The sequence below is a fragment of the Arvicola amphibius genome, chromosome 2 (assembly GCF_903992535.2).
Source record: "Arvicola amphibius chromosome 2, mArvAmp1.2, whole genome shotgun sequence".
Classification (NCBI taxonomy): domain Eukaryota; kingdom Metazoa; phylum Chordata; class Mammalia; order Rodentia; family Cricetidae; genus Arvicola; species Arvicola amphibius.
In genome coordinates, this window is record NC_052048.2 from 26,503,681 (window position 1) to 26,518,940 (window position 15,260).

The 15,260-nt window shown below is 51.0% G+C and overlaps 1 protein-coding gene across 1 annotated transcript in view; it reads left to right on the forward strand.

Moving 5' to 3' along the window:
- Positions 1–15,260, forward strand: part of Iqsec3 (IQ motif and Sec7 domain ArfGEF 3) — a 99,263-nt gene that overhangs the window by 34,126 nt on the left and 49,877 nt on the right. Inside the window, exon 3 of the mRNA XM_038320181.1 lies at positions 14,897–15,158. Coding sequence (XP_038176109.1) covers positions 14,897–15,158 — 262 coding nt within the window. The remainder of the gene's footprint in view (positions 1–14,896; positions 15,159–15,260) is intronic.

Sequence of the window (15,260 nt, forward strand, 5' to 3'; positions counted from 1 at the left end):
GAGACAAAAGGGAAGGGCCAAGTGTACCCTGGTTTGCATGGTCTCTGCCACGTTTGGGGCCAGGTCCAGGGGTATAAGACACACAAGGCTCACTTGGATCACTGAAAACCCTTTGCCTGATCCAGTAGAGCATTAGGGATAACACCAAAGAGAAAACAGAGTAGAGTTCGGAGGGCACACGGGTGGCACTGCCGGATGAGACACAGAGCCCTGACTCCTTCCTGTGGACTGTCCCTGTTGAGTCGGCAGAGGAGGAGGGTGCCCCCACCCCAAAAGTCATCTGGGTTTTCCGTGAACACTGTGCTGGCACTGTCTAAGGACGGGGCTTCCTCGGTGAGGGTGAACAGGGACACTGAGGCCCAGGTGTGGCAGACTCTTCCCTGCCTCCCTTCCAGTCTCATGCTCTTCCGTGTTCTGCTACATGGCTCCCCTGGGGCACCATGTCCAGCAGCAGCAGGAAGGGGTTCAGTACCCCTGCAAAAGCTGAAGGTTGTTTTCAAGGCTTAGAGTCGATACTAGGGAAACCCGTCTCTTAGTTCCCAGAAGGTTTGGTGGGTCTTTTCTGGAAGCTCAGGCAATAGATTTAGAAACTGGAAGTGCCGGAGGAAGAAGGTGGGAGGCTCTCAGGAATGTCTCAGGAACGCTCTCGGGTCCCGCCCTTTCTGCATGGACCTGATGATGCATGCAGTCATCCAGGGTCAGTGGACTATCTCCCGATTTCAGCTCTACTCCCATCTGTCTGGTCTATAGTTTCCTATAGTCTGCTTTATCTATTGATCTGATAAGATAACAGCTTCTTGAATCCTTTGGGAGGACTACTCAACAATTAATGTATCAACTTGTCTGTCTGTTGCTGGTTTCTGGGGACACTCCAAACTACGACAAGTTTTCTCCGTTAGACTCACAGCATCTGTTCCTGACTCTGTCACTGATCCCCGCATAGCCTTTATCCCTTTTCCAGGACAAGGCAACATACCTCTTGGGAAGAACATACTGAACTTCCCAAGAAGGCTGTGTGAAGGTCAAAGGCCAGGCAGAGAGTCTAGCACAGGGGGAGCAGGCCAACCCCTGAAATCCATAGCCAGACCGGTTTCCCACCAGCTCTGTCCTTTCCAGAGGACCTGTAGAGATAAACCAGCTGGTCTCTACAGAAGACTTTGTGTGACAGAGGACCCAAAACCAGTAAATAAGATCTTCTAGTCGATTCTGGAAGCTCCTCCTCTTCTTCCTCTGCATTCCAGCTGAGGTCAAGGTCAACACAAGTTTGTAACAAATCATTCTCCCCCGTCACCCCCCTATACCCCACTCCATACTGCAGGGGTGAGTCGGGGACCAATCTGTTTCTTAGTCCTTGGGCTCTTGTCCTAGGAGATGCAAGAGCAGTTTACCTATCTGCCCAGTTGTGTGAGCCTGAAGCCAACACTCTAGACAGAAAGCCACAGGGGTCTGGAGGGATCCCCACTGGCTCCCAAAAAAGCGGAGAAGCCCAGTCATAGGGAAGGAAGGAGAGCCTCCCCGGGACTCCGTAGAAGCAGCTGGTAGCTGTGTCAGGGATGACCCTCGAACCTGGAGCCTGCCAGTGCTGCTTGTTGGAGAGGTACAACTGAATCTGAGTAAATCTGTGAGCTTGTCTGTGAAGGGGAGGCCAGGGACAGGCACCAGGGAGTCAGGTGCACAGGAGCACTCGTGGACTGGCAGAGGGTGCAGAGGGAGATGAAGGGGCAGAATTATAGTGGGACACCAAAGAGACTGACCCCCACACTGTTCAGGCAAACAACCTGTGCCTGCCAGCCAGGGAAGTGAACCCTCATGTGGGTGTTTGGAGACCTAGAGGAGCCCCGACTCAGCATTGCTGTGGCCAGGCAGGAAACAGCAGCTGTGTGCAAGGCTCTCCCTCTCCCCCCACCCCTGGCCTGGGGTGGGGCCACGGACATGAACCTGGTCCTGGCCCCTTCCTACCTCCTCCTCACTACTGTGATGACAGGGTTGTGCTCTGGGAGATGAATAAGCTTGTAATTGCAGCCACAGGCCCAGTGACATTCAGAACAATGGATGACCCAAGAGCTGGCCAGCGGCCTCCCAGCAGCTCTCGGAATCTTAGCCCACTTCTCTCTGTGGGTGGTAATGGGACTAGATGAGGACTATCGGCTTCTATTAGAGCAACGGAGGGTTGCACGAGAGGCAGATGGCAGAGGGAACCCAGCAGAAGAAAGAGGGACCCACAGCTGGGGAGCATGGAGCCCCAACATCCTGAAGAGAGTCCTCCCTTGGTTGCTGCTCTTTCCCCATCATCGCCCCCTTATTCCAGGCAGTCATCCCTGCATACCCGTGTATCTACGAGACAGATGTGAGGTCCAGGTGCAGACAAGGACACTAGGTGTCTTGGCAAAAAGATCATGACTAGCAAAATCTGGTAGCCGAGACAGGTCCAACTCCAAGTCCTAACCTTCTCCCTGGATGCTGACATGGGATTTTTTTCTCCTAGAACTCAAGAAAATCCTTTTAGCCATTTCAATTTGATATAAAGAAACATATATCTCCCTTTAAGCAGTCTAGTGGAATTCAGAAGTAACGACGAGAAAAAATGAAACTGCTGTACAGTCACACTGCCTAACTATTGATAATATTTGAGGTGGACAACCTGCCACGGTTTTGGTTCTCAATGCCTTGGGTTGTGCATCCTCCCCCATTAAAAAAGAGAAGAATAATCTTTCAGCCTGAATTTTCCCCTGGTCTGCACCGTTAGCATATCCAGGGCCTCCAGTCCTGGCCAGGCTCCCCACTCCCACCAACACATGACTATGGGTCGTGACTCACATGCCTTACCTGGGAACCAGCTGACCAGTGATGCCTCCAGCAGGTCCTGGAGATCTGCAGGATGCTGAACCAGTTTGATACCCTTCAGGCGGCATCTTTCTGGAAAAGCTGCCAGGGAGATCCTGCACTGGCCTGGGGAAACCCCTAATCCATCAGCTCCATCCTTCACCCAGCTGGCCGTAATGGGCCTGAAACAGATCAATGGACCAGCTTGTGTTTACTAGGCAATTAGTTCTTATGTGCCTGTTCCTTTAGTCACTGGGGCCCTGTCAGAGGCTTCCTGAAACCCATCCCACTCACCAATTTAGACAAGCCGAAGTACCATCCAGGTCACACTACCGGGGCATCTTCCCACGATATCCTTCAAGGTGCATGCCGCAGTACCCCTGCCTGCTAGGTGTTGGAACTAGGGCCTCGGTGTTCTCACACCAAGAGGGCAGTGCATGGCAGAGGAGGCCAAGAAAATTGCTTATCTCCTTCAGGGGTCCTGTGGCTATGTGGAAGAACCCTTTGGGAGCCCCGAACCTGTGAAAATCCTTCAGTGTCCTATCCTGACATTGGCACAACTGACCCGCTGGGCCTCAGGTAGGGACTGAAACCTCCCACTACAGAAACGTGGGACAGAGCAGGGGGACGTGACACAGGGAAGGTCAAGTCCTTCTCACTGGGGCTTCTGAGTACCCTAGAGACAGCATTCACCTGGGCCTGGGAGCCACGTGAAAGGGTCAGAAGCACCAGGTCCTGAAGGTGAAGAAGTCCGACCCAAGGACCTGTGTGGCCTCCCTTCTGGTACCATCAAAAACCCATTCGTGATCTTCCAGAACAGAATGAATGTACCCCAGGAGTGCCTTGCTGTTCCCACAGTGCTCAACACAGTCCTGTTGAGCACTGACTTGTGTGGGTCCTCAGGGCGCTCTTTTCAGGGTCCTGGGAGCTTGGTCCAGGGTCCAGGGTCCGCTCCTTGGGGGCTTGAAGGTTTTCTAACCCACAACTTCTTGAACTCTGTTTTGCTTCCCTTCTGAAAGACTCTTTTACTAGTTCATTTATCCTGTCACCTGCCCATAAAGATAATTTATAATTTTTACAATGGCACCTAAAGCTGGACCGAAAAAATAAAAGCAAAAATTTTAAAAATTGGGTTTTTTTGTTTTTTTGTTTTTGAATCAGGGTTTCTCTGTGGCTTTGGAGCCTGTCCTAGAACTAAGTCTAGTAGACCAGGCTGGCCTTGAACTCACAGAGATCCACCTGCCTCTGCCTACTGAGTGCTGGGATTAAAGGTGTGCACCACCACTGCCCAGCTCATTTTTTTTTAAATCAAACCAAGAATGGGGGAAAAATAAAAAGAAGAAATAATCTATAGCAAGACTGATTAATTGTCTCAGGCATTCTGAAGGCTTGAAATTAGAGACTTTAGATGCTTGAAATTTAGAGGCTTGAAATGCTTTAAGATAGGAGGCATCTGGAGATTTCTTTTGAGGTGACTTAAAGGGACATAGTAGATGTGGTGGCAAATGCCTGTAATTCCAGTATGCTAGAGGCTGTGGCAAGGACATCAATAGTTCAAGGCCAACCTGGGCTACATAGGAAGATCATGTCAAATGAGAACTAAAAATGGCAACTCTTGCTGAAGAGACCAAGACGGCCAACGTGTAGGGAGAGGAGACAAAGGTGTGAAGAGAATTCATGCACTGGTGGAAAGGGACAGGACAGGAGGGCTTGGGGACTCTACTGGAGTCGTGACCTGTCATGTACCTTCCAGCTAGGAAGGTTCCAGCTGATGTACAATTGAGGGCCCCAGAAACCCAGAACTTTTGACATCCTTTCTCTCTGTGCTTCAGTTTCTCCAGTATGACATGTAGGATACACTGTCAAACCCCAGCCTTTGTCCTAGACTCGGACACTCTTTCACTCCTGATCCAAGGACACACGTGATTGGAAGAAAAGCTGAGGAGGCTGGCCCTCACCTTTTACCTTCAAGAAGTGCCCGGGACACATCTTCAGCTACATGTTTCTCATTACTTAATTGGCAGCCTAAGTACCCTCCCTACTGACCTTGGGAAAGAATTCTGTGTCCCCTCAGAGAAGAAGGCCAGGAGCATAGAAGCTGTCAGAGGTGAAGACCAGAGTTGTTCAAAGGCATCAGCAGGCAGTGGCAGCCGTGAGCCCTGCTTCTTCTTGTTCGTGTTTAAATATTGCTTTGGTTGGACCACAGGTACCAGCACCCATACAGACTGGGAAGCTCTGTGTGCCTGTCATGCTCTATGTCCATGCCAAAGCTTGGAAGGCTTAGAGAGTCGGTCAGAGCTCCTCGGGTCCCTTGGGTCCCTAGGAGAACTATCTTACCAAACGTATTCGTAAGAGATTCATGAATCATATCGGCATGAGTTGGCTAATCATAAAGTCATCTTACTTAGCAGGATCCTGTTCACCCACCACTGAAAACATGAGTCCCCCTCCTTTCTAGGGTAAAAGATGATTCCCAGAGGGTTTGGGTACCTCCCAAAGACAGGAAGTAGTGAAGTGCTGAGCAGTAGATGAAGGATGCTGGGAGACTCCATGACGGTGTGGTGAGGAGCAGGTGACAGTGCCGACTAGGACAACTCAAACACAAGTTCAAGTCAAGGCCCGGTGTTTATGAACTCCAGCCTTGGTTAAGTGACTTGATGTTTCTCACCCTCACTGGTATGAGGCAGGGATAGTGAGAGCTCTCCTCTTTGGGGTGTTTGGGGGGCATTAAATATGATGATGAGTTGGAAAGATGCCTGGCATGTCCTAAGAACTCAGTGAATGCTAGCCGCTTGAAAGCTGGACTTTCTAGGATTAGCTTGATGGTAGAGCATTAACCTAGCATGCATGAGGCTTCCACTCCAGTGCGCGTCTGTGCGCGTGCATGCACACATACACACACACACACACACACACACACACACACACACACACTCATGGAGGGGAAGGGAGAAAAGGTGAGAGGGTGGGAGGAAGGGAGGGAGGGAAGGAGGGATGGAGGGGCGGAGGGAGGGAGGGAGGGAGAGAAAGGGAGAGAAGCAACATTTTAAAGATAACCTCTCCATTCCTGGGGTACCACATATCATGAAGAGAGCACACCACGGTGGAAGCTACTTGCTTCACGGCAGCCAGGAAGAAGAGAGATGGAAGCAGAGTTGGGCTCACAGGGAAGGAAAAGAAGAGAAAGGAAGCAAGGGTTAAGAAATCGCTATCCATCCCTCTACAGAGCACTCCCAGGGCCCTAACTTCCTCCCACCAGATCCTCATGTCCTCACGTCCCTCTGTGTCCTAGAGAGCCACAGATCAGCAGCTGACACATGGCTTGGGGGATGCATTTCAGGTACCAAGCATAGCATTCACTGTGCTGGACCCCTCAGAGAGAGGTCCTCTGTAGGCTTAGGAAGTGATGGGCTCACAGGCAGAAAACCTCATCCGAAGTTCTCATCTATGACTAATGGGGTACTGGCTGAAAAGAGTCCACATTCAAGACAGGCTCTAAATAAGGGGACCAAAATGCCACTGAGATCATAAAAGGGGGTGTCCCAAATAAAGGCCAGGAAATTAGAGCAACAGATTGGGGGATTTTCTCAACATCAGGCGGGACATGGAGAGGTTAAACCAGACCTGGGATGTCACCATGGAGGCTGGAATGATTTAGAGAGCCAGGCATTGTATCAGAAAAGTCTCCTTGCCAGCCCAGAGCTCGCCTGTCTGCTCCTCTGAAATGAGAAATCAATTGGATCTCAAGGGTTTATGGTTCAGTGCTGCCCCCGCAGCTGCTGAGCCAGCTGGGGTCTCCAAGACTTCCTCCCAAAGTCAATATGTAGTGGAGAGGTTTGGGACAATGCCCATCGTCTCAGATGCCACAGCGCCTGGCATTCCTCTCCACTGGGACTAAGGGAAATAGTGGAGCCTATCTGATATCATAGCTTGTGTTTCCCACTGGAGCAAGAAAGACCAGGCTGGGACACCAGAAAAGCTTTGTAGGAGGAAAACTAAACAGAAGTCCAGGAGCACAGTGGGGAGTCTTGCTCCATAGTTACAGCAGTGTTAGAACCCAGGTCCTAACCTACTGGTGATCCTGAACACCCACACTCTGCAGAGTCTGTAGTAATTACCTTGGTGTCTTAACAACCACAGCACCTGATAGAAACACTTCAGGGAGGAAAATTTATTTTGGCTTGTGGTTTCCAAGGGTTTTTCAGTTCATCATGGAGGGAACAGTATGGCGGAGCAACTCACTTCATGGGACTGGAAGCTTGTGTGGGGGTTGTTCAAATTATGGTGAGTTGAGGAGCTGCAAAAGAGGCAGGATCCAGAGGCTGGGTGTATCCTCGAAAGGCCTGCTCCTAGTGACTCCCCTCTGCAGGCTGGGCCTCAGGAACCAGAGGCTGGGTGTATCCTCCAAAGGCCTGCTCCTAGTGACTCCTCTCTGCAGTCTGGGCCCTGGCTCTTCAAGTCTCCTGTCAAAATACCCTGACAGACGCAATGTAAAGAGTAAACTTGGCTCCTAATTTGAGGTTTGGGTCCATGTGGTGGGGGGAAATCCCAGCAGCAGGAGGCTAAGGCAGCAGGCCTCATCACACCCACAGCTGAGAAGCAGAGAAACATGAAGTGCGCTCACGCTCCCCCTTCTCCTTTCATAGTCTAAGATCCCCAGCCCAGAGAATGGTGAGAAAATTCTCCCCTCAATGCTCTAATCAAACAATCCCACATGGGGCCTGCACACACATCTCAGGCTGAGTCGAGACCTCACCACCATGGACAACCGAATTCGCTGACCGTCACAGCTCCACAAACAGTACCCCCGGCAGAGGGCTAAGCACTCAACACTCTGAGTCTGGGGGTGGCATTGGCAATTCAAACCAAAGCAGGTACCAGGCTTCACACGTTCTCAACAGGTCCCTGGGTCACATTTCCTTGGCAGAGACCTTTTCAGGGACTCGTTGGTCATACTGAGGCTTGAGAACAGCTTCCTTCCTTGAAATAGCTCAGTGGACATTGAAGTAAGGGGTGAAGAGGACCCCCCACCACCTGGGTTGGAACAGGAAGGAAAGCACCATGAAGAGGTTCATCAGGGTTAGAGCTCCCTTGATACACCACTCCTTGCCCTGCTCCCATGGATGAGTCCATGCGCACAAGGTTGTGGGTAGTCACCCCTGACAAGCTCCGGGAGGGGTTCTGGTGGGTGAGGCCATTAAGTCCTCGGCCTCAAAATGCTGGGGTTGTCACACAGTATACACAGCTGGAAATCGTAAGTGCCGCATGAACCAGCTGTGACACAACATTGGGCTAAATGTTCTGGGAAGGTTCTGGAGGCTCATCGTAAAGCTCGGGCAGACAAGGGTGTCAGAAGGTAGGAGATTCCTCCTCCTGGGATAAGAGGACTAGCTGACAGAGGAGGCAAGACAAGGCCAGGGGTGCGGAGTGCGTCTGAGCTGTCCAGCAGGTACTGAGAAATAGGGTCTTGTGAAATCGTGCTGTGTGGTGGGTGACAAAGGGCAGAGGAGGGTCTCAGAAGACCCATCATGCTTATGACATGCGTGGCAGCATGAAGACTTCAGTGGCAATGAATGTAAGAAACAATGTCAACTCGGGATCCAGGAGAGATAATGTCCAAAGGAGGCTTCAAGACAAGCTACCTAGAGTGTCATGGAACATGGCAGTCACTGCACAGATGAAGCAGGAACTTCCAGCTTACCACCAAGACTAGCCAGCTGTGGCCATGTTGATAAATGACCTGGGCATGATAGACCTGGGTAGGGTGAAGGCTGGAGCCCAGACAAGAAGTTATTATCACTCAGACAGAAAATCCCCAGAGACAAAGCAAACTCCTCAACCCCTTGTAGGGCAGCTGTGAGGTCAAAGCTTCTGTGAGGCCAACAGGGAGGAAAAATATAACTTCTTTCTGGGGACCCTAGGGTGAAGAAAGGCTACCACCATCAGTCCCTGAAACAGAGAAGCCCTCCCCATGGCTTCTACTGCAGACCTAGCTTCTAGCTTGGGTCGTGGTGGTCAAGGAGTATGGATGAGCCAAGTGGGCTTATAGTAAATGCTCTAGCGAAGACAGAGGAGGCTTCTGTACAGAGATCTGGGGTGGGCTGAGGGTCAGGAGTGTAAGCAGGGATGGAAGGGTGTAGCCTCTGGTGGTGGCACAAGGCATCAGAACCAGGAAGCCAGCCTCTCCCTCCTCCAGATACTGAGGCATCTTATCTAAAACACTGCTGCATGGCAAGGAAACACAGTTCTCTATGGGAGAATGGTCCCCGCACCAGAGAACTCAGAAGGAGGAATGAGATCAGCCCTGGTTTGTTCTGCCCACCCTGAGTAGGATTTCCCAGCCTATTCCCTGATTTGCCTTAGGGGTTACTTTGACAGCCTATCCCCCAACTTGGTTCTTGTCTGTCACTAACTCTGGACTTCCCTTTAATCTCAGCCCTTCCCTGGTCCCATCTGGGGCAAGAGAAAATACTTGGCTTCCTACACTCATTCTGACCGTCTAAAGCAATTCTATTGATTCAAAGAAAGGAGAAAAAAAGATGTGTTTTAGTAAAGGATAAAAAATCTTGAGGGGATGTAAGGCACGTTGTTAGCTTTTGTCTAGAGAATGCTTTGTTTCTTTGTCTCAGAAGAGCTTTGAGAATGAGTGGCAGGGTTGGGAGTAACCTAGTGTGGGTGGCCAGGTCCTCAGGAGGAGCCACAACCTGAGGGAGGAGTCCTCCAGCCTTCAAAACCCTTCCATCCAGGTCTCCATAATTACTGTTACAGATGCTGCAGTGGCAGGAAAATATCTCACATCTTGTCCTTTCAGAGGCCAGCATCTGCTGCCTCTGACCCCTTGAGGTCTGCACACTTGCTCATTACCTTATTGCAACTGTGTGCCAGGTTGAGAAGCAAGCTAGCCTCTGCCTGGGGAGAGGTGGTTCCCCTCTCCAAACAAAGCTCCCATTCCCTCTCCTGTTTTTCAGCTGTCCCTGTTCCCTCCACCTCCTGACACTGCAAAGTATGACCTGCCAGGGCCCACTAAGGAGCCTAGAGGGGACACTAGCTTCCTGAGTCAGCTCTCTAGCAGAGCTTTGTGGACACAGTCTGCCAGACTCTCTCTTTTCTTGCCTGCCCCCTATAGAAGGTTTAACTTTGGGGTAACCATCTTCCGCTCTCTGGCGAAGGGAGAGGCTAACCACAGCCCCACTTTGTCAGATGAGGCAGACACAAGGTGCCACGAAGCCTTAGGTACAGAGCAGGCCGTCCCTTCCCCCCTCTCAAGCTCTCTGGACCTTCGCAAAGACATTCCATCAGCACAGAGACAGCGGACAAGTTTCGGCAAAGCTGTGTGGTACTTCTTGAGTATCTACTGCAGTCCCTTGGCACAGACATTTCTCCAGGATCATTGCTCTGAATCAGTGTTTCTACCTGGGCACGTGCATGAAGTTTCCTACAGCACTGATGTGATGGGGAAACCTGGCAGATTGTTAAAAGTGTAGGCATTTTCCCTAGGCAGTAGCGAACCCAGGGTATTTTAGCAAAGGCACCTGGACCTGGGAAAACGATCTGTAGATCTGCGAATGGAAGACCAAAGATCATCCCAGCCATTGGGAAAAAGAGGATCATCAGTGAGCTGGGCCTCCACTGTGAGGTGAGCATACTCTGACCTCTGACCTCAGGTGTCAACTATTAACTTGCATGCAGTTGCGACGAGGGACACAGAGGACGGCACAAGTGCAAAAAGCTGATCAGTCTTGGCCAATTCTGTCATAAACAATAAATGGAGGTAGTTAAAAGGCCCTAAAATCTGTCCCAGTGGTCTTCCAGAGCCCTGTTTTAGTTGGTCATGTGGGCATTCCTGGGGAGGATGTGACTCAGGGACAATAGTTCTCTATTGCTCAGATAGTTCATGGTAGGGATGATAGAATCTATAGCCAAAGAGACTCTGCCACAGCATTCTTTGCAGACAGGCAAGAATACTTCCTCGGAGACAGTTGGAGTGGCACAAACTGAAGCATTTCCAGCATCTGCACCCTTGCATAAGTAGTAAAGTTTAAGCAATATGTATCTATCCACCTGTCCATTCATCTACCCATTAACATTTATTACACACATCTTAGGAGCCAACCCAGTGTAATAAGTACCTGTGATTTAAGCAGGGGGTGGTGCGCTGAAGTCTAGGGGAGAATAGAGACACATTGGTGAATAATTCGAATGTCATTGCTGAAAGAGAATCGATTGTCAAAACCTGCCCGTCTGGAGGTGAGACGCAGGATGTAGAAGGAGGATCAGCTCTTCCCACAGTCACTAAATGAGGACCAAAGAAGTTCACGGGAAAGAGGAAGGTGTGGGTGGGAGGGTTGTGCAGAAAGAAATTGAAGGATCCTGTGAGGTGCACGCTGCTCTAAGCGGGCTCAGCAGACTTGGGGGCAGCATGGATGGAGTGGCAGGTCATCCAATGAGGTGCTTGCCAATGGACTTCTCTTCCAGCCCAGAAAATCATCCAGGAGTTCTAAGCAGAGGATTGACAGCAAAACACCTGCGTTTCAGGAATAAAAATAGACACGGCGGACAGATGAGAAGAAGTCATGAAGACTTACATATGCTGTTATGTGCCAGAATCAGGCATGCACAGCAGGATCTAGTGACCCTCAAACCACAGCCAGTGTCCCACCCTGAGTGACCTTCTCACGTGTGATGTCTAGCTCCAAGACATGGATCATCTTCTGTTGATCATGTGTGATGTTCCTCTGAGCAATACCTGTTCCTCAATCTCTCAAAGACCTTCACTCACCATCTGTAAATGATGCACTATCAAGTACGGGCTGGTCATTATTGGTGGCCTGGACCCTTGTATACACATGGGCCCAATGTCACATAGGCACTACCAGTGCTTTCTCAGAGTTTCCTTTTGCTGCCATCCACATTCTATTCTTTTGCCATTTCAACTAGGTGTCCATGGCCAAGGAGGAACCTAGTGAACAGTTCCACTTACATTCTAACATTTTCCCAGACAAGTGCATTGTTCCTGGGTCCAACGGAACTGAGGTCACCTAGACACCTCCTAGACACTCAGGGGCAAGACTATAATGAAGCTATTTTGTTTGCAGAATGAGTGAATGACTCATTTATAAAACCCTGGTTAAGGCTAGGCTGGCTAGTACCTGACTTGAGCTCAGTAATACAGCCTGTGTCCTGGAAGAAGCATTACTCTGGGTGCAAGTACAAGGGCTGTGCACCAAAGATCATGTTCTCTGGGTTGCAGTGTGTCAGGGACTATGCAGTCCTCCATCTGTGATAATGTAACAGGATGATTCTAGGATGAAATCCCAGCATTAAAATAAAATCTGTCTAAACAGGGTATAGAGCCCATTCTATTGATGCTTAGACACCAAATAAATGTTCTGAGCATGTAGGACCATTCTGCTCCCTGACTAAGAGTCCAAATCACAAATTTACACAGTGGACTCTGGACAATGCCTATCCAAGGAAGGTCACATTGTGATGGGTACAACCAAGCAGTCTACGTGGAGGCAGTGGGCACAGAGAAGCCAATAGCCCCATAGGTAACAATGCTCAAAATCAGGACCTCTTCTCCATGTACAGAACAGGAGTCAGATAAGCCTCAAGGAAGCCAGTCCACCTGAGGGCTGACAGAGGCCATATGTTACATGGAGAACCTTGCTTCTCAGTTTTGTGAAGGTGGTCAAAGGACCAAATGGGGGAAAATACCTTTTAGTTCAAAATATCTCATGTTGTGCGGTTTTGGCTCAGAAACAAACCATTCCTTCTATTTATTATGGTTCCGGTGTGTGCCAGACAGTAAATATATGCTTTCTCTGTTCCTTGTGGCAACCTTGCAAGGTACTTCTACATTCTGTAGATGAACAGATAGAGCTACAAATACAGGGCTAAGTGGACCAAGGTCACATAGTGAGAAATAGAGTAGAATTATGTGTCATACTTCCTGGCAGTGAAGCCGTGATCTCGGCCCTGTTGCTGAGAGCAGTTCGGGGGGGGGGGGGGCTCGTGGCCACTTCGCATCATGTTGCTCATAGGTGAGCCCACGGGAAAGAAGGCAAAGCCAGGACCTACCCACCAACCTACACTGCCATTGGCAGAGCATGGCTGTTAAAGATAACAACTCCGTGAAGCCTCCTGCCAGGCACAAGTCAACAGCCAAAGAAAGCCAATGGATCTGTAGCCCTGAGCGGTCCTCAGTGCCCTAGAGTCTTGGGCACTCTGAAGATAAAGTGGCCCCTGAATGTCAGGGCCAAGGTTGAAGCAATGACAGGCTGAAGAGAAGATGGTGAGGGAGTGCTCCTGCCCAGCCCAGGAGGGAAGGTGCCTATTTGGGGAAAGGGCCATTTCCATACATTTTGGGGGGGGATATATGTGCCATAGCAAGAGGAGTTGAAGTCGGGTGGTCAAAAGGACTTTCTGGTGACTGTAGTGAGAAAACATGCAAGATGTCTGGAGTTAGAGTGTGCCATCCATGGAGTTTGTCTGGTGGCAACACGGGCAGCGGTAGAGCAGAGTGCTGTGTTGTCGAGGGAGGCTCCTTGTGGCTGAGACAGCCCCGTGAGCTCTTTTTCATCTGAGGGGAGCAGGGAAGACTGGGACAGCTGGTAGAGATGAGGCTAAGAGGGTTCTCTGTTCCACCTCTGGAGTCTGGGACGCTCTAAGGAGTATCTCTGCTCCTTAAGGTCGGGAAGAATACAGAAGGGGCCTTCTGACACCGTTTGAGGTACCTTTTGGAGGGGGTCAGTCTTGGAAGAACTAAATCCTGAGGCTTCCTAGCTTTCCAGTGCCAGGAGCACCTACCTCACTACCCCCATAAAGTTGGGAGGGCTTCGCGGTATGGCCCTCAGGTCTCTTCTAATCCTAACCCTCTGATACCATCTGCTGCACAAGCCATTCCCCAGGCCCTTGGTTCTCTTTATATCATACACCTGTACCACTTATAGTACATTTATCATCTGCATAGCTCTCAGTGGGGAAAAAAGAATCAAATAGAATTCATGCCTTGGCTTCTAAGAAGGGACAAAAGTTTTTATTCAGTGTGTATCCTGCGCTAAACACTTTATACGCGTAGACTCTCATGTTCCTCACTATAGCTCACTGAGGTTGATATTGACCCTGGTTACGTAGATAAGGAACCCAAGGCTCAGAGGCAAAGCAACGTGACCGGTGCCACACAGTGGTGGGGCCTGAAGCTGGAGCCCAGCTGCTAATTACACCGCTGTTCTCTACTGTGCAGTAGACAAGGACACTCTGAGGATGGTTCTCGGTGTTCTGAGACAGAACCGGGAAACTACAGCTATCCGAGGGAGCTTGGAGGAAGGGCTTAGCCCTGAGCTGTGAAGTAGGGCAGAGTTTGGAGGGTAGTGGAGAAAGAAGCAGGGCAGGTCACTAATTCCCTTCTTAGGGTAGGCAAGAGGAAGGCAGTAATGGCTCAACCTGCTGAGGGCTCCACGGGAGAAAAGGGGAGCCAGCAAAGAACAGAGGCCCCTCTAAACCCAGCAGCGCACGCTCCCTCCTCTCTACAGGCCCAGTCCCAAAATGAAGGTCTGAAGGAGCCGACGGCCATTCCCTCTCCTGAACACACTGAGGGAGTCTAAAGATGTAGCAAGTCCCACTAAGCACCCCAAGCAATGACCCTGGAGCCACACCAGTGGCCACTGCAGTGGTTAATACCATGTATAGCAGTGTCCTCAAGCCAGGCGGTTTTAAGATGGGCGGCCTGGACAGTTAAGACGCCCGTTTCCCCGACTGGGGACAGGTGCTGGATCATGAAGTAACCTGCTAGGGTAGCCCAGCTGCCAAGAGGACAGATCCCCAACGTGAGCCCAGTCACTCTGCCCCTGTTCTGAGTCCTAGCCCCAGGCGCCCCCTCTACCTGGGTGCCCTCCCAAACTCAGGCTTACCCCTGCCTTGGACTTTTTCCAGTTATAAGAGCCCTTTCCTAGAGGGGCAGCAAGAGATATCCACTAATCCCTCTCACTGGAAAGGACTAGAAACAGGCAGGTCAGGCAACATGCACCCTCCCCCTATCCCCCAACCGAGCACCGTTGCCTTCTGTTCACAGTGATGGCTCCTGTGCCCAGGCCGGTGGGGGCATGGAGGACTCCGCGGTGGCAGCCGGCAGACCCAGTGCCCATGCCCCGAACGCTCAAGCCCAGGAGCTACAGCAGGAGGAGGAGCGACCGGGGGCGGGGGGCTCCCCACGGGCTGGCCCCCTCCGCGCGGCCTCCCCTGGCCAGCAGCAGCCTGCCCTGGCGACGGCGCTCTGCTCCCACACCCCTGCTGCCTCCGAGTACGAACTCTCCCTTGACCTAAAGAATAAACAGGTACCCAGGGCCTCCTAGGGGGGCGGGGAGGGTGGTTGAAGGGCCCTGCCTTTGGGGGCTGTCCAGCGGTGCCAGGGACCCGCAGGCACACTTCTTGCCAAT